This window comes from Artemia franciscana, chromosome 2, assembly GCF_032884065.1.
Source record: "Artemia franciscana chromosome 2, ASM3288406v1, whole genome shotgun sequence".
Classification (NCBI taxonomy): domain Eukaryota; kingdom Metazoa; phylum Arthropoda; class Branchiopoda; order Anostraca; family Artemiidae; genus Artemia; species Artemia franciscana.
In genome coordinates this window covers 38,701,183-38,724,746 of record NC_088864.1, presented here as the reverse complement: position 1 = coordinate 38,724,746, position 23,564 = coordinate 38,701,183, and the positions used below count along the sequence as shown (strand labels likewise).

The window sequence follows — 23,564 nt, the reverse complement described above, 5'->3', positions numbered from 1 at the left end:
GCAACATTAAAACTTGAAACGAACAGAAATTACTACGTATATAAGGGGGCTTGCCCCCTCCTTAATACCTCTCTCTTTACGCTATCGTTCAAACTTTGTCCCAATTCCTTAAGAACGACTCCTGAAATACACGGATCGTAAAGTATTTTTGAAAGAACTAAAAAAAAATTAGTGTGAAGATCGAGGTATTAGGGAAGGCAGAGCTCCTTCCTCTTCCTTTTCCATTTTTAATTCCTCCTTCCTTTTAGTTGGAAAAACTTGATTTTTTTGTTTAATAGCAGCAAGACCCTGGACCCCTTCTTTAGCCAGATAACAAGTGCGTTAGTAGCGAGCAATGAATCTTGTTTTTGATTCTCCATTATTTGTTGTATGAACTTGTAAAAACACAGTTTTGACCCGGCATTTGAGTAGCAGAAATTTTTTGGCAATCAAATATTCAGGAAAATTTGAAATCGGCCGTCGAGAAATACCCATTTTTCAGGGAAAAGAGGAGTAAAGGTGGGGAGGGTCTCAAATTGAAATTTCTACAACATTTTTTGGATTAGTTTCATAATAATTCAAATCCGCGGAGACAAAACGGACATCAAAATTGAAAAATTACATCCCCATTCCATTTACAAGCCCATTTCCACTTTATGCGAAGTCAAAGGGGGGGGGGGGGTGAAAGATAAGAACCTTAATGTGGCAGTATTCCTGCACGACCAACTTTGGCCGATTTCAGACATGTTATTAAGCACATTTTCTTGAAAATTTCGATACCAAATACATTTCTGTTGCTCAAATGTCGATGTTTGGCCTTTTTTCGCAGTTTTCCCGGTCTATTAATCAATTTGGCATATTAGTAGTCCAGCAACAGATCATCTTTAATACGCCAGAACAAACCCTAAGTCACCCCCACCCTGTTATATGGCGGGAAAAATGTATAGAGTATAATTTCTACTTACGCTATTAGTGAAATCATAAAATGCCTCTTCCAAAAGATCTTCGCCAGTAAATAATACACAGGTCGAAGCATCTATCTGATACATTTCCGACGGTTCAAATATTTTCTGTTTAAAATCGCTGTTTTCAAGATATTCTTTGGGCTTGATGGGTTTACATGTAAAAGTTGCAACCTTCTTGTATCTCAGAAAGGATTTTTTCAGTGCTTGAAAAAGAATGAAGAACTGTAGAAAAAGATAAATTAAAACGAAGTAAAGTCGTCATAATCAGCCCTGCTAAGTCACAAAAATACAGGAAGAAGGGAAACTTCCCTGTGTTTTTTTTTTTTTTAATGAAAAAAATCTTTTTATTCAAAATCTAGGCAGAGAGGGAAAAAATCTAGTCGGAATTTTAAAGGAAGTTCTTCGCAAAGAGGAACTTTCCATGAGCGAATTTCCTGGGGAAAATTTTCATTGAAGTTACAGTAAAGCGCACTCGCCATATATATATATAATATATATATATATATATATATATATATATATATATATATATATATATATATATATATATATATATATATATCATATAAAATTCGTTCTCTTTTGCCACATCTTTCTGCTTTCACTAAAATGAATGGCTATTTAAATAAATGAGATGTATGTAATAATGAACATTAAGTAATGAATGACCATTGTCAACAGGAATTGAACCGCCAATATATATATATATATATATATATATATATATATATATATATATATATATATATATATATATATATATATATATATATATATATATATATATATATATATATATATATATATATATATATATATATATATATATATATATATATATATATATATATATATATATATATATATATATATATATATATATATGAGAGGGAAAAAATCTAGTCGGAATCTTAAAGGAAGTTCTTCGCAAAGAGGAACTTTCCATAAGGGAATTTCCTGGGGGAAAATTTTCATTGAAGTTACAGCAAAGCGCACTCGCTACATATATATATATATATATATATTATATATATATATATATATATATATATATATATATATATATATATATATATATATATATATATATATATATATATATATATATATATATATATATATATATATATATATATATATATATATATATATATATATATATATATATATATATATATATATATATATATATATATATATATATATGTAATTCATATAAAATTCGTTCTCTTTTGCCACATCTTTCTGCTTTCACTAAAATAAATGGCTATTTAAATAAAGGAGATGCATGTAATAATGAACATTAAGTAATGAATGACCATTGTCAACAGGAATTGAACCGCCAATATATATATATATATATATATATATATATATATATATATATATATATATATATATATATATATATATATATATATATATATATATATATATATATATATATATATATATATATATATATATATATATATATATATATATATATATATATATATATATATATATATATATATATATATATATATATATATATATATATATATTACATAAAAAAAACTAGTTTTTCTAACTGAAAGTAAGGAGCGACATTAAAACTTAAAACGAACAGAAATTACTCCGTATATGAAATGGGTTGTCCCCTCCGCAATCCCTCGCTCTTTATGCTAAAGCTTTTAATTGTTTTAAAAAGCAGAGTTGTGGTAGAGTCAAACTTTAGCTGTTCAACTTAGAGCCCGTAGCCATTTCTTAGGTCAACATTTTGACGCCCTTTTGACAACTTGCATTAACCTAGAGCCTTTTGATTTAGCGGAACATCCTCCTCATCATTCCCTGAAACTTTCAACTTAATATCATAAGCCGTTCGTAAGTAGTATGAGCAATCACAGTCGCAATTGCAGTAGTAGTAGCAATACTAGTAGTAGAAATCACAGTCACAAGTAGCAGCAGTTGGAGTCACAAGTTGCTTCATTCACAGTCACAAGTTGTTGCACCCGAAGTCACAATTTTAGGTGACAGTTTTAGTGACAGTTGCAAATACCCACAGTAGCATTAGGGTTGCATTCCCATTTACAGCCACAAGTAGCTGCAGTCTAAGTTGCAAGTAGTTGCAATATTAAGCAGTCACGGTCGCCAGTGGTCAAGGTCGAAAGGTGCCGCAGTTGCAAGTAGTCAAAGTCGATAGTATCTAGTCACAAGTAGTTACAGTCTCAAGTAGTTACAGTCGGAGATACAAGCAGTCATAGCCGCAGTCACGAGTAGTCGCAGTCACAGCCACAAGTAGTCACATTAGCCGTCATAAGTAGTCACGGTCACAAGTATTCACAACCTCAGTCGGAAGTAGTATTAGTTGACATCGCAAGCACTCACACTTTTAAGTGGGTGCAAGCACTATAGTGGTCATCACAGTCACAAGTAATTGCAGTCGCGAGTGGTCGTGGCAGCAGTTAGTAGTAGCAGTCTCAGTAGCAGTTGCAATAATGGTCCTGACAGTTTTAATTTAATACCCTTAGTCACTACTAAGATACTGCGGATACGTCTTTTTCATAGCCTGGATACAAATAGTGTCTTTTGTTTTAGCTTAATATCCCTCTCAACGTTCCCTAAAGTTTAAACCTAGTACACTTAGCGTTTTATGACTCACCCAGGATTAAACTGCTCCCCTCCACACTTTCAATGATAAATTCTGTATGTACACTATGGGCAGATTGCCTTATTTACAACCCTTTCCCTGAGGGTTATTACAGCATGGGGGTTAGGATGGCTTGATCCTTTTGGAAGGCCAACAATTATGCGGATTTTCAACCCATTTATCTGAATAATATTCTCCCCACCCCTCTATCTAAAATTTTATACAAAATAAAGATCTTAATTCTTAAAACCTAAGAAGAAAAATTGTACAAAACCAATCAAAGACGAGCAGAAATAAAGTAAAATAACAATTATAAATTAAAACAAACAGACATCACCATCCATTAATAAATGAGACCCAAAACGAACAAAAACTACAACTAACAATCAAGTTAAACTTAAAACGAACAGAAATCACCAAAAACTCGAGTGGGGCTAACCCCCCTAAGTTTTTTAAAGGCAATAACGTCATTTGTGCTTTACTGAAAGAGTAATATATTTTAAAGTTTTCTCTGCTATAGACTTAAGATAACCAAAATTGTTGTGTCTTCCTACTACTACTACTAAAAACTTATTTCAGCACCAAGGCACCTGAGGCCAACACAGCAACACAGGCTTTTCCTCCATCCCAATCCATTCAAAGCCTCCCTCTTTACACCCCCCCCCCCCCCAAGAAGATCCAATTTCCCTTAGGTCTTTCCTAACGATATCTTCCAACTCCTTTTGGGATAACCTGTTTTTCATTTGGCCCTAGATCGTCGGCCACCAAGGTTGCTATTTTTCCATTTGTCATCCTTCATCAGCAGAGTGTGTTCTATCCATTTAAACCTATCTCTCATTATAGCCCTAAAAGCAGGATTAAACCAAATTTTTCGTATAGCTTAGAGTTGGAGATATGGTCAGTCAGTCGGGTAGCCAAAACAAACCATAGACAATTTCTCTAGAAAACATATGGCAACTCCTCCTCTGTCTTTAGAAGTGCCCACGTTTCAATATCATGCTTCACTGCTGTCACCACTATGGCTTCCAATATTCTACTATTGGTTCGCAGACTTATCTTCCTATTCTTCCAAAAAATTTTCAACTGTAAAAAAAAAACACTGCGGACCAAAGTTATTCTATTTTTACATCATAATTGCACCCACCGTCTTTATTAATATTGCTACTTACGTAAGTGAAGCTATCCATTTCATTGCTCTTCTCGCTACCCAACATCACCTCTTTACCTTCACTCATTCTCAGTTTTAGCTACTTAGTGCGAAACCAGCAACTTACGAAGTAAGGTGCTTCCTACATAAACATTGCTAGGTACTTCCCCTATTTAAAAAATCATTTTCATTGTCTTCAGTAATTTATCTCGAACTTCACAACCACCATATTTAAAAAGCTCATTTACCACACTACCGCCACCAGGGGCATTACTATTTTTTAATTCTCTGAATCAATTTTTCCTCATTAAAAAAAAGCTTTCGATCACTTAGAAAGTGTCAAAAAATTTTTCATTCTTCTCCATATCTTTTCCTACAACTTTATCACTTCACTTACTAAGTTTCAAAAACTTCTTCATTCTTCTCCATATCTTTTCCTGCAACTTTATTACGGTTTGCCACATTCTCAAAATGATAGCACATTCTAACATTCTCAAAAGGATGGAATATCATTATATATTACACAGTCAGTCAATATAACAGTGAAGTAACAGTCAGTGACAAATAAATAAATTGTTCGAAGTAAAGGTCGTTTTCAACAAAGCACAAACTACGCTTCGGCCTTTAGAAGGCTAAAAGTCGTTAGCCCTACTCCTATGTGTGGTAGTTTCTGTTCATTTTGAATTTGCTTTATTATTCATTGTAATTCCTGTTTCTCTTGGGTTTCATTTATTCATTGATAGTGGTTTCTGTTTGTTTTAAGTTTTGTATTATTACTTTTTGAAATTATTTCTACTTCTCTTTGGTATGCGTATAAGAATTTCATATGAACAAATGTTATCTTCTATTTTGCTACTATCAATCAAACTTCTTACCTTTGCTCATAAGGCTATCAAACACAAAGATTTTCGAATACCCATCAGATATTGTCCCTTCATATTGCTTCACAAGTAACTCACTGAAAAAGAATAAGAGAAGGATTAAAATCAATTTAAATATATTGACAATGCAGCTTAATTTTCCGGCCTCCACCTAACAAAAGGAAACATGAAGTGTTTTCGATATGAGCAAAGACTTGGAATAATTTCCCTTTCAGCTTTAAAGTTTGGAACAGGTTGGAAAGTAAAACAGTTCAAAATAGGGATGAAACCTTTTAATTGACAGTGAATAGACATACAAATTATTTAACTGGATATTTCGAACGCATATACAGTGTTAATCATCAGCAGTAAAACTCTGAAAACATCAGAGTTTTACTGCTGATGATGAACACTGTATATGTAATCGAAATATCCAGTTAAATAATTTTTATATCTATTCACTGTCAATTAAAAGGTTTCATCCCTATTTTGAACTGTTTTACTTTCGTCATGGAAAGGCAGTGTGGTCTTCCAAGTTATCTACGTCGAACAGGTTGGAGACATACAAACCTTCAGAATGGTATGAAGTAGTGAGAATGTCTGGAGTAAACCCCAACTAAAAATTTCAATGGGACACCACTCCCATAGACAATATCTTAGAAGACCTAGTCAAAGTAATGGAGCAAACACCTCTAGTCAAAGGCTGATAATACAATGGAGAAATTTACCGAATAGAGTTTCAACACTGGCAAATTTAAAACAACTCTTGTACACCTTATCTTCGAGGCTATTCATCAATAGCACGTATGATTGTCTAAACAAGTAGTCAAAATATTCTGTAAGCTGCATTTGAATATTTCTTCCCATTCATGAATGTTCTAATGAAAAGATTTTAAGCTTGCCATTGTTTATATATCAAGCTTCTAATCTAGTAACAACATCGGGGGTTCTTCTAGGGGAATTGGCTAGTTTTTCCCAAGGGAAAGCAGTCCACACTATGTATGGTTCTGTCAGGGAGGGGTTAGGGGGAGCAAATCAAGCCTAAGCATAGAGGAAGACCCTAAAAACTATATCAAAAGAGGGAAAAGAGAAATGAAGATGTTCAATTTGATAGCTTAGATTTCAATAAATAGACGCCCTAGTGCCATACTTCAACTTATGCTAAGCTAGATAGGTCAACGGGTAGTCGTCGGCTAGTTACCAAAGTATTGCGGGTTCAACTACCACACCAGCAGTCATCTTTACCATTTTCTTGTATTATTACTAATTCAAAGACTAGCTCAGACTCCCTCCCGAAACTGCTAGCTCTAATTAGCTGTAATAAACCTTTTCCGATAATCTCAACTTGTGTTTTCATTTGCTATTTTTATTAGACATAGCAAGCCAATGAACTTTTCTTTTCATATTCTTCTAAATTGGCATAAGATAATTTTTTCTAATAAAGGACATCAAGCAGCTCAACTTGAAAGTTCCCTTTAATTCTTGTAAATTAAAAAAAAATGCATGCCAAACATGTGGGGAAAGAGCAAAAAGAATAGATATAAATTAATAGTACCTCAAGAATCTTGATAAAAACTGGCTCTAGCTCTGACGTTTCAAGAATAGAAATTTGCAAAAATGCAGAAAAAGATAAACACAAAAGCAACCAAAGCTCACTTGCGATACATGATTCAAAACCTCGAAGTGAAGATTGTAATGAAAACTAGTGAACGAAAGAAAGATCTAAACTGACTTTTGAACTTTTGCACACGTTACTTTTACAAACCAAAGCAAGTGGCCATTTTTTCTACCCAGGACCTGATCTAGGGGGGGGGAGGAGGAGGCAAGCGCCCAGGACACAAGCTACAAGCAAGGTAAACAGCTAAAGAAGCTGGAGGAAACAAGCTAAGGAAAAATTACAAATGAAAGCTTCCCGAAGAAGAACTAATTCAACGTTTGAAATTATCTAAATTGCAATACCCGTGTGTTTTGTAAAGCATAGTTACACGTTTATAGTTGCCTCTGACCTTTCCTTCCTGTTTTTCTGTAAGAGATCATTTGTGCATTGAGAGGACAGAGCGATGTAATGGGCATGGGTGAGGCTTCGAGATTTGTCTGTTGTCCAGCTAGGTAATGCATACTAGGTAAGACATACTAAGGAAGTTAATAATTGTAAGAGCTTCTAGTTGCACCGATTCGCAAGATGAAGGGAGACTACGATTTTGTTGTTTTTAAACGAAAACACAATAGAGGTATTTTCCAAAGTTTATAGAATATATTCCAACATATATTTCTAATGGCACAGTGCCACGTATTTCGTTTTATCAGTTGCGATAAAAGTCATACTTACGTCATTTCTCCACGTTAAAATAGTTCTGAAATGAAAGTGGCAAGCTTTAAGCTATAGAAACTAACATAAAGTTTTCCTAATAGCTAAAAACTCACCAAAATTGGTATTGTGGCTAGTTTTAACAAACGGATAATGGTATTAAGGGGTCTTCGACATTAGCGTTAATAAGGTGAATATAACTAATAAAGCTCAAACAGAACACTGTTCTATTTTTCTACAACCATAATTTATCTTAGATCAAATAAAAAAAAAGAAAAAAAGACAATCGTTTTTTCAACTCAAAGTAAGGAGAAAAATTAAAACTTGAAACGAACAGAAATTATTCCGTATATAATGGGTTTGCTCCTTCCCAGTCCCTCTTTCTTTATGCTAAAGTTGTTTAGTACTTTTAAAAAAGCTTCAAATTCTAATTAAATGACCCTTGTGTTTCAGGAGTCGTTCTTAAAGGATTTAACTTTAGCGTAAAGAGCGAGGCATTATGAAGGGGAACAACCCCCCTCAGATGCGGAATAATTTTCATTCATTTAAAGTTTTAATGTTGCTCCTCATTTTCAGTTCAGTTCTTAACTAGACAAATATCGTCTAAGGCGGCAAGAGTCTTAGGTTTACTTCGATGTTTTCACAATTTGTTCTCAGTTTTTCTGTTAGAGATTATTTACGGTACGTTTATTCAGCTATATATGGTATATGAATGAATACTTTCAGCATTCTATACTTAGCATAGGATAATCCAGACAATTCAGAACAAAGCAGTTCGCCTCTTTGGGAATTGTGCTAATTTTTAGTGATACACTTACTAGTTATGTAAACATTTGAATGCGGGCTAGTTATGGTTTATAGTCATTAACTCTAGCACACCGATTTTTGAATGATGCTGCACCAGCCTGTTAAGTGGATATATTTTCTTCTAGTTTTGGTTATCATTCTTATCATAATAGGAATGCAGATAAGCTAGTATATTAGAAATTAAACACAGTGAGATCAGTCCATGTGTCTCGTCACATGAGTGTATCTCTTTGGAATAGCCTCCCAGAATGCATTAAGAGCTCTGAACCAGTTTTCCGTTTAAATAAGACGTCAAAAAGTTCCCATTTGTTGAAGAATAGGGTGAAAGTGGTTTCCTTAAGAAGACCATTATTCAGTTTTTTTCTTTTCTTCTTTGTCTTGTTTGTTGTCTTTGTTTTTATGTTGTCGATGATGCAGTTCAATTAACTGTTCCACTGCGTACAGGTCGTTTGACCTTCTAATAGAAGGCCTTTAGTAAACTAAATTGACTTAACTGATTAAAATGGTGGACTGATGAAAATAAAGGAATCTATTTATCTATCTATCTATCTGACAGTTGTAAAATCCCCCGAATCAAACTTACAAAATTTTAACTATTCAGTATTGTATCAGATTAACAATGCTTCTTGTCTACCAAGATCCCTGCGTCGGCCCTGCAGTGCATTGCTGCAACATAATTCGATCTCTGGGTTCCGTATTACCAAGCTAAGGTCAAACCCACTGCGCCACCACAGGACTACCTATTCAGTTTTTTTTTATGTTAAGTTTAAATTTTTTTTTAATTGCAGATCTAGGTAGAACATAAATACAGCTTTTAGCTTTGGAAAGTAAAGAAGTCAGTACAAGTGACTGAAATACAGGTGGTATTAGAAATAAAAATGTGAGCTGCTCGAGCCTGTCTAAAAGTTTTGTCACGTAAACAGCACTTCCGAAGGTGTTCAGCAGTATAATCATAACAGAGAAAGCATGTCTAGTCTGATAAGCATTGATAAGTCAAGCATTCCAAGAGGCTCTAGCTCAGTAAACTGAGCATCAAATATTGAAACTTTATAGACGTAAGAAACGTCTGTGTTATGACAGACAGAACTAGCTATTACAAAATCTACAGAGCCAGAAACGAGTTACAAATTCAAAGGACTATTGAAAGAGACTCCTTCTTTGCTAATGGTTTGACCTTTACGAGTAGACTGCGTATTCTATAGACATCAAAAGGGTGCTTCGCAAAATTTGCATACTGTTTGGACATCAATAAAAAATAGTCCAGTACCATACCTTGTTTATAACTGTCATTTTGGATTTTTTACTCAGTTTTATGACTATGCTAAATCTCATATGGAAACTGAGTAGCATCATGAGTCATATCTTTACTGGCAAATTTACAGCTGTAATGAAAAATTAGAAAGAAAGCATAAGATCCCATATCAAAGACCGAGCTCCCAAGCTTACTAAAAAGAAAAGAGTGACATTTCCCAACTATCCCCTTCACTTTAGAATAAAACCAGGTGACAAAGCTGTAAGGAAATTTTAAATGTGTGCCAAGAGACGCAATGTACAAATCTCATAAGGTTAAAAATAAGCTTGTAGGTAAATGCACTAGAGTAATTAGAAATTATCAAATACAAAGGACAACGACATACTTTCTGATATGGCAGAACAAACTATGGATATTGGCAGAAGCAAGCAACTATTACTTGTAACTAGGTTTTAAGACATGAAAAAGAAAGTAACAAAAGAATTGCTTCCTGGTTTAGTAGCTCTTCAACATCAACATGACACTGAAACAATAGAAACCGTCATTACCGATGCGTTACCAAACAGGAATTTAAATTTCTAACAAATCGTCGGGGAAGGTGATGACAGTTACAGTATGACAGCTGTAACATTTACTGGTCGGCACAATATAAAATCAGCATTATAATCCCTATGGTTAACTCCTTTCAGTGTGCCAGCTAAATATTAATTGGGTAAAACTAAAAACAGTTTAGGCACTACCAGAAAGTTCAATCGCAAGAAGCATATCCGCCAACACTATGCAGAATTATTTGAAAGACAATTGAGTGTAAAATATAAGTCAATAAAGAACATAGACCATAATTTTATTCAAATGGTTGAAAGATTGCATTAACTTTTGAACAAAGGCGCAAAATGTAAGCCTTTCAGGTTAATTTTGCAGTGACACTCACTATTATCACAATTTATTTTGTATAGTAGCCAATTCTCCAGTAAAATTTGAAGCAACTGCCCAGACTCAAATGTTGAAAAAAAGCAAAAGTAAGTTGTAACACCATGGCAGTCTGTCCCATTTTTTGTGCTAGCAAGTACTTTTCCGACTGGGAATTTTTTTTTCATGGAAATGAGAACAAACCAGCAGTCCGGAGAAATGCACAAGCCAGATGATAACTTTGTCTTTACTGTGATTATGGCAAGATTCTCGTCTCTGTACACTGCAGCAAAATAAGAGCATCAGTCATGCAATGACAAGGAAGCATTAGGAGCATGGTCTTGTGGTAAAATCAGGATTTGCCATGATTTCTTGTTTCCAGTGAACTGTTACCTAATTACGAAGTATATTTTAATTGGAGCTTTGTATTCTGTTTCAACTTAAACACAGTCCCATGTAACAGTCTTCCATGTGCAATCCAAATGTTTACCCTTATTTTCGCATGTTGTTTTGCTGTTTGGTTGTGTAAACGCCAAAGAAAAATTTCCTCCTGGAAAAATGTGTTTGTTAGGCACATTTTATTTGTGCTGTATCACATAAACTGGCTTCAAAAATGAGTACTGAAGGGACGCAAATGTACAAATCTTTCCAAGAATAGTAAAAAATCATTTGTTATGCTTATGGGATTGATTCTTTATAGGAGTCACCACGATTTATATCACACCAATGTCAAAACTCCACTGAGGTTTTCTTTTTCTGATTTAACGAAACTGAAGACAACGACAAAATCAAATTTTCGTCGCGATTTGTAGAACTTGTTTTGCTTTCTCTGAAAACGACAGTCCTGCGAAATCTATTATACAAGTAAACTAATAGATGTCACATCAGATTCTTCCTTGTGCATAAACTGATATATTGTAGATGCCACTTGTAACTGAACATGAAGCTACTACCCTAAAACTGTATTTCCATTACTTAAGGAGAAGGAAAAACTCGATACTACCTTTGAATGGCGTCGCTATCGTCATCTAATTCAAAATTTTCTTCATCAACAACCCTAGAATCTGGAAAAGCTATTTCTCTAGATATGGAATCCATTCCCCCTGTAGAATTTGAAATTTTCTCCTGATGTATGTCTGAATTACGAGAAGAAAAGATCATGAAATTATAAATTGTATTTACAAAATACATGACAAAATGAAACGCAGAAATATCGACAATGTTAAGGCTAGACGGCCTATTAAAAGGAATAAGTTAACTGAAGGTTTATATGGAAAGTAAGTCATAGTAATTTTCTTTTGTATGAAATGAAATATCATGCCTGAAAAAAACAGTTCTTTGGCCCAGCTAATAATACGCTCTGTCAATATTATCTTTGGTATTAAGCTTACATTTAAAATAATAAACTTGTCAGCTTTCTGTTTTCATTATTTTGTTAAATTCTAGGTAACAGTCCAGAATTAGGCTACTACAATTCTTAATGAAATATATCTAGTTTATAAAATAAAGGTAGCCTAGTAGTCTAGGCCATCATTATATCCCTAATTTTATGCTCTTCTCACATATCATGGTAGGGTTTTGACAATGCATTCCATACTCTCTTTGTTTATGGTACCTCCTTTGTTATATTCTTTCTAAATAAAAGAAGTTCCCAGTGCCAGTAGGCTAAAATCTATTGCACCCACATTCCCCCAAACCCCCCTTGGAGTTGATCAATCCCCATAATAAAGACTGACTTCTCAAAGTGGACCAAAGAACTTACCCCCCATTGCTTTTATTCAGAAAAAATTTGCAGAGCTTAATAATGTTGCATATAAAAACCATTTCCAAATTTTTGTAGAAGGGTCCAAAATGAATGAGAAAGTGGCAAGTGGAGCATTTTTCCCAACCCATAATATAGTTTTAGGCAAGAGATTACATGATAATACATCTTTAATGTCTGCCAAGCTAAATGCCATAATCATGGCATTAGATTTCCTCATGGTTAATGAATATATGACTGTTAATATCAAAAATATTGTAATATATTCTGATTCTTTATCAACCCTTGAGCTGCCTTCTTCAGCTTCTCAATACAAGATAGATATTGACACTTTTCTTTGTCTTAAGATTATTGATATTCTCACTTCAAAAAGTATCTTAACTCATTTCCATATATTCCAAGCCACTTTGGTATATAAGGTAACCATAAGGCAGATGAAATAGCAAATAATGCTTTAAATATTGACCAGCCAAGTGGGGGACCAATCCCCATTAGAGATATTTACCACTAGAGACTTACAGAGGTACTGATAAATAATAAGAATCAAACCCTATCACCTTTCCCCAGTAAGCACCTTTCCAAGATTTATCATAGAATTTGGTCAGGTTCAAATAGGCTAAATTTTCAGGCATTTTCATATCAGATCCCTAATTCAAGTGGTGAAGTTCCCTCCTCCTCCCTTTGAAGTTCATGTAATCTTAAAAATGAAACAATAGATCATTGCCTATTTGAATATAATATGCTGATGTCTGCACAGTATACCCTGCAACTATAAAATGTTACAATGCTTCAAACACCACAAAATTCCACTAATAGCCAAGAGTCTTGCTGACCATACTTGCACACAGAGCTCAATATATATATTCTTATAATTCAACTGCTAGTATTAAAAGATTTACTGCAAGAAATCTGAGCAGATACAAAATATATAACACAAACCAGCTTCATAGCTCTGTCCATCTCACAGATTGAGTCAAAAGGAAAAGGACTGAATAGTATTGACTGAAAAGCCCCTGCCTGCTGAAAAAGAAGAAATCATTCAAATAATATTTTATTAGGTCTATTACAAATTCTTTATGAAGGGTTTTGTGCTAGGCTATACTAGAATGAGTTAGGAGAATTAAACTTTTAGGACTCAATCTTAGACCTAAATTACAGCCTTGAAGATGTTTTGATAAATATCTTGGGGTTGGCCAGTCCTGGGTAGCCTACCATTCTAGATCAAAGGATCCCCCGAAGGAAACATCTTAATAAAATCAAATTAGTACATTTTGATTCCTTACTTTATGCCCTTTTCAAGTATTTCTAAAAATGCACCCCACCTGCTGATTGTCCATATATATACAATTTTCATTTAATTTTCAATTTTATAATAAGAACAATTTTGTTGAATGTAATTCCTTTTAGTAAAGCATCAAATACACCATAGGCCCTCTACTTTTACTGTTAGAGAAACAGGCAGTAACCATGCTCTTGTTTGTAGTGAAGATACCATTCAGTAGAACTACATGACCTCTGCTCCCTGAAAATGACTAAGGTCTTGAATTCTATCCTCCCAGTATAAAAAATTATGAGACCATAAAAAAAGGTAGACCCTAAACTTATTTTGTAACCACTAACTAAAAAAAGGTAACTAATTTTGTAGCCACCTAAGTAAGAGAATGATAATTCTAATCAAGACAATTGGCAAGGGAATGGTACTTTTACTATTAGGGAAATGGGTAGTAGCCATACTCTTGTTTGTAGTGAAAACACCATTCATCAAAAATTTTTATTTATTTATTTATCACCTGTCATTCCAACAGAAAAAAGATAGAGTGTTAAAAGCAAAAAAGAAAAGGGAAAAAAGCATTAAACTTCCACACAACAAAGAAAAACAACAACTATGAACTAAAAACTCACCAATCTACAGTTGAATGTATGCACATATATATACAATTAAGAAATGACAAGCTCAGGATCAGTTATTTTATACATTTTAATCATTTTAGTATTTCTTGTCCAAGGGGGAAGCTGAAGTAAATATTTAGAGAAAGTGAAGAAAGTGGACCTGAGTTTATTTTTTTCACCAGTTGAACAAATTTGCCAAAAAGGGGCTAGTTAAAGGAATTGAGGTAATGCAACAGAATTATAAAGGAGAGCTAGGATCTTTCAGTTAAAACATATGATATTTTTTACAAGTAGAGATTAAGAAGTGCAAATTTTTATTCAAAATGTTCAGAGAGGAGCTGGCAGGTGTGTTTCAGTGAGGAACCAATGGGAATACCAAGATAAATAACACTTTCAAAAGGTCTCAAACAGCTATCACCAAGAACAAAGGTGGACAAGGGGTCTTCAGCTTTCCAATTAAATAGCACAACATCAGACTTAGCCAAATTAAATATGAGACCTAGATTATCATATCCATTTCGCATAATTTGAAAGTTTTCTTCTATCCATTGGATAGACCTGCTTATATTGAAGACATTGCCAGCATAACACACAAGAGAAATGTTAATAGCTTGAAGAATGTATGAACAAAAACATAGTGACTGCACATCTAAAATACTAACATTGAACAATGTTGGTGGAGAGATGGCCCCCTGGCAAGTGCCCTTCCAAAGTGGAACTGTGCAATCAAAATGACAAGGTTGAGGCAATCTTAGCAACTTTTGAGGCAACTTAAGCCTTACTCCAAGTTGTGAGTACATATTCTTAAGAGACAATACTACAGTGTAATGAACAACCCACTTTGCTGCATGTAGAAACATAACAGTATGAATCAAATTGTTAGGGGCTTGGCAGACATCACAGCCAGCTAGGGCCAAACTTTCCCCTGAGTTTTCTGCATCTATCAATGCTGATGCAAATACAGCTAGTGCACAGGTGCATCCAACACCCAGTTGGAAACCAAACTGTGAAGGGTTGAACATAACACTTCCTGCCTTATTCATCAATGAATAACAATTTATAAATTTTACAAAATGTTATGGACACTGTAATTGGATGGAAGGTTGAACATTGTGGCATGACATTAGATTGTCCTTTTTTCAGAATTGGAGTAGGGTCTCCTACACAAAACATTGTAGGAACAGTGCTTGTATCAAAAATCATCTGCATTAACAAACAAATATGGTCAACAATCAGAGAGCTACTGTTATTTATATGGGAAGCACCAATATTGTCAATACACAAAGATTGTTTGCACTTTAGGCAAGTGATGGCAGCTATGAAGATTCTTGTGTCACTAAGAAATCACTGGCTGGATGTGCATTCAAAAATTCTGTCAATCCATGCTTGGCTTTAGCTTCGATTTTGGGGTCAGGAGGACCAAACTTGTTTATAAATTGTGCAGACCATTCTGACTCTGGAATGTCTGATGCTGAGAAACTACATTCCAACTCAGTTTTCACAACATTCTTCCAAAGCATTGCCAGGTTTTTTGCTGTGACTAGAGTAATAGTCTTGTATTTTAATACAGTGTAAAGCAAGCTCTTGACCAAATTCCTTTTTTACATGCTTACAAATGTCATTAACTATGCCAGTTGTTGGGGGGGGGGGTCACAATACCTCCACAACCAATACCAGAGTTTGGCTCTGTTACATGCATTAACAAGATAAGGATTCTTTGACCAGCCACAAACTACAGAACCAATTCTTACTTTTTTCATGGGGACAGCTGCTTTTTCAGCAGTAATAAAAGCATGGCATATTTCCATGCAATACATATCAATGGCTAGTTGGGTCTCACTTTTGTTGGGCTTCATTGGTCTCTACAACAAGTTAAAAGGAACACAGATTTTGTTTAGGATTGCATCACATGTATTGTTATATCTGATAACATTAATACTGTCCCAATCCTTGAAACTTTTCCATTTTGGTTGAGAGCTAGCATAAGCAGTTGGTAGTGTTCTATTAGACAGCCAAAAAGAGGATGCTATGGGAAGATGATTAGATGCTTTATAATCAGATAACATCTCAATTATTGGCAAAGTCAATTCAGCCAACGTTGCAATATGATCTAAATTCAAAGTATTACTTGAAGGGTGAATATAAGTGACATTATTGAGTCACCAAAGATTCCACAGATGAGGGAGGCTCAATCATGATTGAGATCACAGTTAAAATCTCCCATTATCATACAAGGAATGCTTAGATCATTTATTTCCTCAACTACTAAATTATAGTAATTTGAATTTTGGACTATTTTGAACAAAATGGCTATTTCAAAATTTTGATAAGATTTATTTGGAGAAAAAAGGCACAAGGGGGGGGGGGGCTACATACCCTCCAGTCACTTTTGAGGGCTTTTAAAAAGGTAACTAGAACTTTTGATTTCCAATCAAACAAAATATCTCTGAAGTTTATACAACCATCCCTTACATAAAGCCTTATATGCCTTTGGAGCATAGATTACAACAATTGTTTCTGGGCTCTGGGGGGACATGTTTACCTTGGAGTTTTTGTTATTTTATCTTTAAACTATTTTGAACAAACTAGCTATTTCAGAATTTTGATTGGTGCATTTTGGGAGAAAGGGACTGGGGGGCTGGTTGCCCTCTGATTAATTTTGACTCTTGAGAAGGGCACTAGAAATTCTGATTTACAATCAAATAACACAACACATGCCCTAGGCCCTGAGGGATTGTGTTGACCCTGGAGTTTTTGTTATATGATCTTTGAACCATTAAAAAAAAAAAAAAAAAAAAAAAAAAAAAAAAAAAAAAAAAAAAAAAAAAAAAAAAAAAAAAAAAAAAAAAAAAAAAAAAAAAAAAAAGGCTCTCTCTCAAACAATGAGAAAATAAATTTTTTTTTTTTCAAATTGGAAGTTCCCAAAGTTTATATGACCATCCCTTCCATAAAAACCTTATAGGTTCCCAGGCCACATTTTACAACACTTGGCCCTATATTAAGGGGGGAGGGAAGGGCTTTTTTATTCCAAGATTTTCGGTTGTATTATCTTTGGTCTATTTTGAACAAAATGGCTGTATAAAAAAGTTTGATTAAAAACATTCTGGGAAAAGAACATTGGGAGGTAGGGGGTTAGTCACCATTGGAGCACTTTTGACTCTTAAAAGGTGAATTAGAATTTTTAATTATTTGAGTCCCCTCCAAAATTTATACAACCACCGTTATCATAAAAAGCTTATGTGCACCCAGGCCATAAGTTACAACCCTTCTCAGGGCTCTGTGGGGGGTATGTTGACAACAAAGTTTTTGTTAGCTTATCATTGGACTATTTCAAAATTTTCATTTGACTTGTGAATTTTTCAAAATTTTGTATTTGGGGAAAAGAAGATGTTTGTGTCAAGAGGGGGGGGGCAGATGCCCTCTTAAATTTTGACTCACAAAAAGGTAATTAGAACTTTCAATTTCCAATTAAATAAACCATCTTTGAAGTTTGTATGACCACCCCTTACATAAGAACCTTATACACCTCCAGGGCACAGAGACTTCCAAGAACTTCCACACTAGACACTAGAACTTCCAATTTCAAATTAACTGAGCCCTTCCTGGTTTATTCAAGTTTATAAAAGCACCCCTTCCATAACAACCATATATGCCCCCAGGGCATGACATACAATGCATGCCTTGGGCTCTGAGGGCTCTCTTTCAAAGTTCTTATTGTATGGGTTTGAAGAAAATAGGGTCTGGAGGGGGGCCAGTCACAATAACAGACTAGTCAAGATATAGTATAACTAACAAACTTAAGCTGCAGCTATTCTTGCTTACTAGCTGTAACATTAAAAAAAAAAAAACTTGACAAATGAGGGAACAAAGCTTTTCAAATATCTGTTTTGAGACACATTGATTGGCTGTATACAAGGTACAAGTTCTGCCACTGCTCTTGCGGGTCTTTCTTGACATGGTGCGAAATCGTGGAGCAATATGGATTGATGGGATGTGCTGTTAAATACCCCTGTACCAGATGCATGCAATAGTTTTTTCAACAGCTAGGAAAGGAATCTAGGCCAAACTGTTCAAGGAGGACACAGTATGGGACTTTAGGTACTTTTGAAATTACCAACAATGCCCAAAATTGAACTCTCTCAATTGTATCTGACTGCTCCTGCATTTGGCCATTATGCCGAATGGGTGAACAGTATTCAAGGAAAGACTATATAAAAGAGGTATAAACTTGCAAAAGGTGATCTGAAGGAGTTCCATGTCAAGACAGCAGTTTCAGGGAGCTAATACCTGCATTAGCTTTCTGGAGCATCAATTTTGTCTCTTTCTTCCACTTTAAATCAGCTGCAAGATACACCCCAAGCAGTTTAAGTTCAGTTACATGGCTGGAAGGAGGATGGGGAGGGTGAAATTCTGGGTTACTTTTAAGAAAAGAGAAAGTCAGCACAGCAGACATCTGGATATTAAAAGCCATCCCGTCTGCAGCAGCATCATCCAATACATCAGCCAAGATGGTAGCAGCACTGCTTTGAATATTTTTGTAGCACAGTTCTGCAAAAGATAAATCATCAGTATTTGGAAAAAAGGGATGTGGAGGGGGCTAGTTGCCCTCCAATAAACTGAACTAGAACTTTCCAATTTCCAATCAAATAAGCCCTCTGAAGTTTTTAAAGGTATCCCTTCCATAAGAACCATATATGCCCCCAGGGCATAACTTACAACGCTTGCTCTCTGACCCTTGGGGGTTTTTGTCAACCCTAGAGTTTTTGTTTTATGATCTTTGAACTGTTTAAAAAAAGTGGCTATCTCAAAATTCTTATCAGATGGGTTTGAGGAAAAAAGGACGTGGAGGGGGGGGCTAGTTGCCCTCCAATCTCTGTTGATTCTTGAAAAGTCAACTAGAACTTTCAGTTTCCAATCAAATGAGCCCTCTCTGAAGTTTATACAAGCATCCTTTCATTAGAACCTTATATGACCCCAGGGCATAACTTAGAATGCCTGCCCCCTGGGGGATTGTGTTCATACCAGAGTTTTGTTATTTGATCTTTGAACTGGTTTTAACATAATGGCTATCTCAAAATTTTTATTGGATTCATTTGGGAAAAAAGTGCGCAGGGGGGAGGGGTTAGTTGTGCTCCAATCACTTTTGACTCTTAAAAAGGGCACTAGGACATCTGATTTCCATACATAACCCTCCTCTGAGGTTTATGTGACAACCTTTTTGATATGAAGTACCAAGTGTTGACTTCTGATAACATGTTTGAATACTGGATATATTGATCTAGTTCTATATCTGAGACCATTGGGGGGAGGGAAAGACTAGTTTTAGGGGAGGGGTGAACATTGGCCAGAATTGACAAAAAATCTATTGAAAGTTAAAACTATGCAGTTGCACAAAATAGCTTAACCTTTTGCAATGCTGATGAACATCCTTTCAGGACAATGAATTAGATTATCTTTGCGATTAAATAGTTTCCAGATACGCTCTACAAAATTCACATTACAAGTAGAAGAAGAAACTGATGTAGCTAAAACTGCATATTTAATGGGATATTTTTGATGTGTTGAAGAGAATAAGATAACTTAAGATATTTTTTTAAAAACTCATTCCTGGCAAAGCTGCATCCAGTAAAATCCACAGCACATCCAATATAAAAAAAAATTGAGTATGGAACTTAAAGACGTTTCTACAAAAGTAACAAAAGCTATAAACTGTATCAAAAACAGTTTATTGTAAATGAGATTATTTACAAAGCTGTGTGACACATGTGGGAGCTACTTACACTTCTCTTTTGTGCTATTGCAAAGAACATTGGCTATCTTGTGCCAAAGTGATTCAGAGTATACTCAAAGTGTAAATTGCAGTCTTTATTAAAAAAAAAAAAAACTAGAAGTGTTGTGGCAACCTTTGTCTGGCTTCGCCAAATAAAGTGTTGTGAGAGCAACACTTTGGTTTTGTTTCTTTGCTATTGGTTAAACGCTGAAGTTCTCAGCCTATCGAAGCTTTTAAAACGTTATGTTCAAAGAAGAACGCGGTCAGTAATCACATGATTAAAGGCTATTCTTCAGCATTGAAAAAGCAACAATAACAAAAGAAGAAGAAAAGAAGGAACTAATTGACTTTGCAGCCAGTTGAACTTTATCCTTTTCAATCGTAGACATCGTGACGGATCAAGACTTGGAACAATATCTTATATAATCTAGTTGGTATTATAAAGCTATCTGTAACTTTTCAGGATCAAAATACCATAGATGACAGTCTATTAATTATTACGAAACTGCCTCGTTTTTTACGTTATCGTTTGTACCCGTTGCGTAAACACTTAATTCTAGGTTACAGTGAGTATGGGTAGGCTACACCAACTAGCAAAAATTACAAGTCCCCTACATGTCTTACCATCAAATGCACTGGAAACAAATAATAGGTACACCAAATAGCAAAATTTGCAAACCCATCACTGCCGAAGATGATTATGAGCTAACAGCCGACCTTTCCTTACAAGTTCCCTACATGTCTCACAATTGGTATCGGCTTATTTTTGGTTTCAGTGTGTACCCTACTACTGAAGTTGTCAACCCCTTGAAACTTTCAAACTAGTATATCTCATGAAGGAATTCTTGTACCAAAAAATGGATGACATGTACTTTGATCAGCTCATCAAGAGCTATCGATTGCTGTCGAAAAAAATTCTATCTGTTTTAGTTCAAAAGTTGATTTTTTTTGCTGTAGGCCAACTTTCTAACGTCACCACTTAGAAAGGAGCAAAGGATTAGCTCCAATTTTCTTAGCAATGATAGAACTTTTAAAGTTTAAGAGGTACATCAATTCTGATAACATTTCTCTACCTCAATCCCAAGTCCAAAATAACAAATGATAAACCCAGCCAAAATCACGGCAGCACTTTCGGACCCGTGGGAAAATGCCGCTTTTTGCTTCTGTAAATTTTTCTATTTATCACTCAAAGAAGATATATTGGCTGTGGGGCCGGGTAACTGCTGCATATATTTAACACTTATAGATTTTAGTCCATCTTCAGTTTGAAAGTGGTGCCTGTCTGTTTGCCTGCTAGAACGGAGCTTTCCACTCGAAAGCAGAAACATGGTTTGATGAACCGAAAGCTTGGCTGCACAACTCCAGATACTCCTCTCAGACATAGGCTACATAATTCCACTTCACTTCGCACACTATAGGCTCTGGCTCTCGGACAAGCAAAAACCATCCTTTTTGGCCCCAGTCAAGAGTTCTGCAGAGCTTTCCAAAATGTAATGCCATATTCATCAATCCGGCCTGAAGTCCACACTTTCCGTAAAAACCGCACAGGTTAGACCCTTACCAGTTTCCAGGAATAAGCCGACATCGGCGGCATAGGAAAAAAAAAAAGGAAAAACCGAAGTGCTGCTCTCGCAACACAAAAAAGGAAAGTAAGGACGCAAGTATTTAATTGGATTTTACAATAAATCCAGGTGCTTTTTTCACTCAATAAAAAAACTGTAGAGGGCATAATAAGCCAAAGCAAGACAATTGCCCTTTTTTTTGTAATACAAGAATTTTGAATTTGTCAGAAAAACTTTATTTGGTGATGGTGGTGATGGTGATTTAGTTCTCTAACTGGCATTTTTGGTGAATATTTTAGGAAAATTAAGTTTTCTGAACAAATTGATGTAAGGGCCAAATATACATATGTTGATTTAAGAATATAATGTGAAAGCATTCATAAGAAATAGAGGCATAAAAGGCAAATTTGAAAAAAATAAGTTTGACATACTTCCACATTTAAATTTGTGTTTTCAAAAAAACATAGAAGCGACCAAAAATCCATTTGTTGAACACTTGGATGCTTTGTTAATTGATTTATTAAATTATTTTCATGATCTTGATTTTACAAAATATGCGTGGATACATGATCTATTTATCAATGGAGAAGATAACGAATTTAAATTAACAAGCAATGAGAAAGAAAATTTTATTTAATTATCCTGTGATAATTGTCTAATATATAATTCTCGGAGCATATCTCTAATTGAATTTTGGCTAGATCTTAAAAGTCAATATAATATTTTGTCAAATAAATCTTAAAGAGCATTGATATCTTTCGCAAAATTTTATTCATATGAAACAGGATTTTCTGTATTAGCTGAAATGGAACCCAAATATTTTGTTCGCTTATTTATAGAAAAGAAGCTTCATGCAATCAACTCATCATTTACACCACAATATTACACAAATTCTGTGCTCATTATGGTAAGGCACATTCATCTTATTCAAAGACAACAATATTTAATTGTTATTTGTTTTCCTGGTTTGTACAAGTTTGTCTTAATACATTTTTTATTACTAAAAATTTTCGTGTCTGTATTGTTTTCTAAAATGGAAGGGAGACAGCATACAATCAAACATTTTTAAGGGAGCCCTGCTAAAATGAAGTTTGAAACCACTGCATTAGGGCATATTATGACCTGTTCTGGTGATTTTGGTGTAAGATTCCTTTTCTGAACTAGCTACAATAAGAACAAATAAGTGATACCATTCGATAATTTCCTGATATAATATACCGTGACGATTATATACTTTCCTTTGTCTCTGTTTTTAAAACATTAAGTTGGATTTAAGCTATATTGAGATTATTTTCTTTTTAATATGGGATGCACATGGATCTTTAAATTTAGAAACTTTTAAAACTAAGATTTAGCAAAGGGATGTCACTCAATCAAATATTCTTTGATCATTTGTTCTGTAGATCTATTTCTGGAAATTTCACTTTCAGAGCACAAAGTTTGTCTAAGTTCATCAAAGTTCAGTGCTTTTTATGGCACTTGGTATTTACCAAGTGACATATAGCGACCACAATTTCTGTCTGTCTGTCTGTCGGTCCCGGTTTTGCTAGTTCGGGCATTTCCAGATAAGCTAGGTCGATGGCAGGCGTATCAGGGGCCAGACCGGATTTAATTAGAAATAGTCTCTTCTCCTATTTGACCATCTGGAGGGGGGTGGAGGAACAGTTAATTTGGAAGAATTAGAAAAATGAGATATTTTTGACCTACAAATAGATGATCGT

At 34.7% G+C, this 23,564-nt stretch overlaps 2 protein-coding genes across 2 annotated transcripts in view; one reads left to right on the top strand and one right to left on the bottom strand.

The window, feature by feature from the left end:
• LOC136041357 (uncharacterized) overlaps positions 1–11,994 on the bottom strand; it is a 33,853-nt gene extending 21,859 nt beyond the window's left edge. Inside the window, exons 1-3 of the mRNA XM_065726008.1 lie at positions 11,863–11,994; positions 5,599–5,681; positions 945–1,147 (exon numbers count right to left, since the gene is read on the bottom strand). Of these exons, the coding sequence (XP_065582080.1) occupies positions 945–1,147; positions 5,599–5,681; positions 11,863–11,957 (381 nt within the window). The 5' untranslated portion in view covers positions 11,958–11,994. The remainder of the gene's footprint in view (positions 1–944; positions 1,148–5,598; positions 5,682–11,862) is intronic.
• The window catches only part of LOC136041350 (macoilin-like), an 86,537-nt gene continuing 74,949 nt past the window's right edge, over positions 11,977–23,564 (top strand). The window contains exon 1 of the mRNA XM_065725997.1: positions 11,977–12,136. Coding sequence (XP_065582069.1) covers positions 12,057–12,136 — 80 coding nt within the window. The 5' untranslated portion in view covers positions 11,977–12,056. The remainder of the gene's footprint in view (positions 12,137–23,564) is intronic.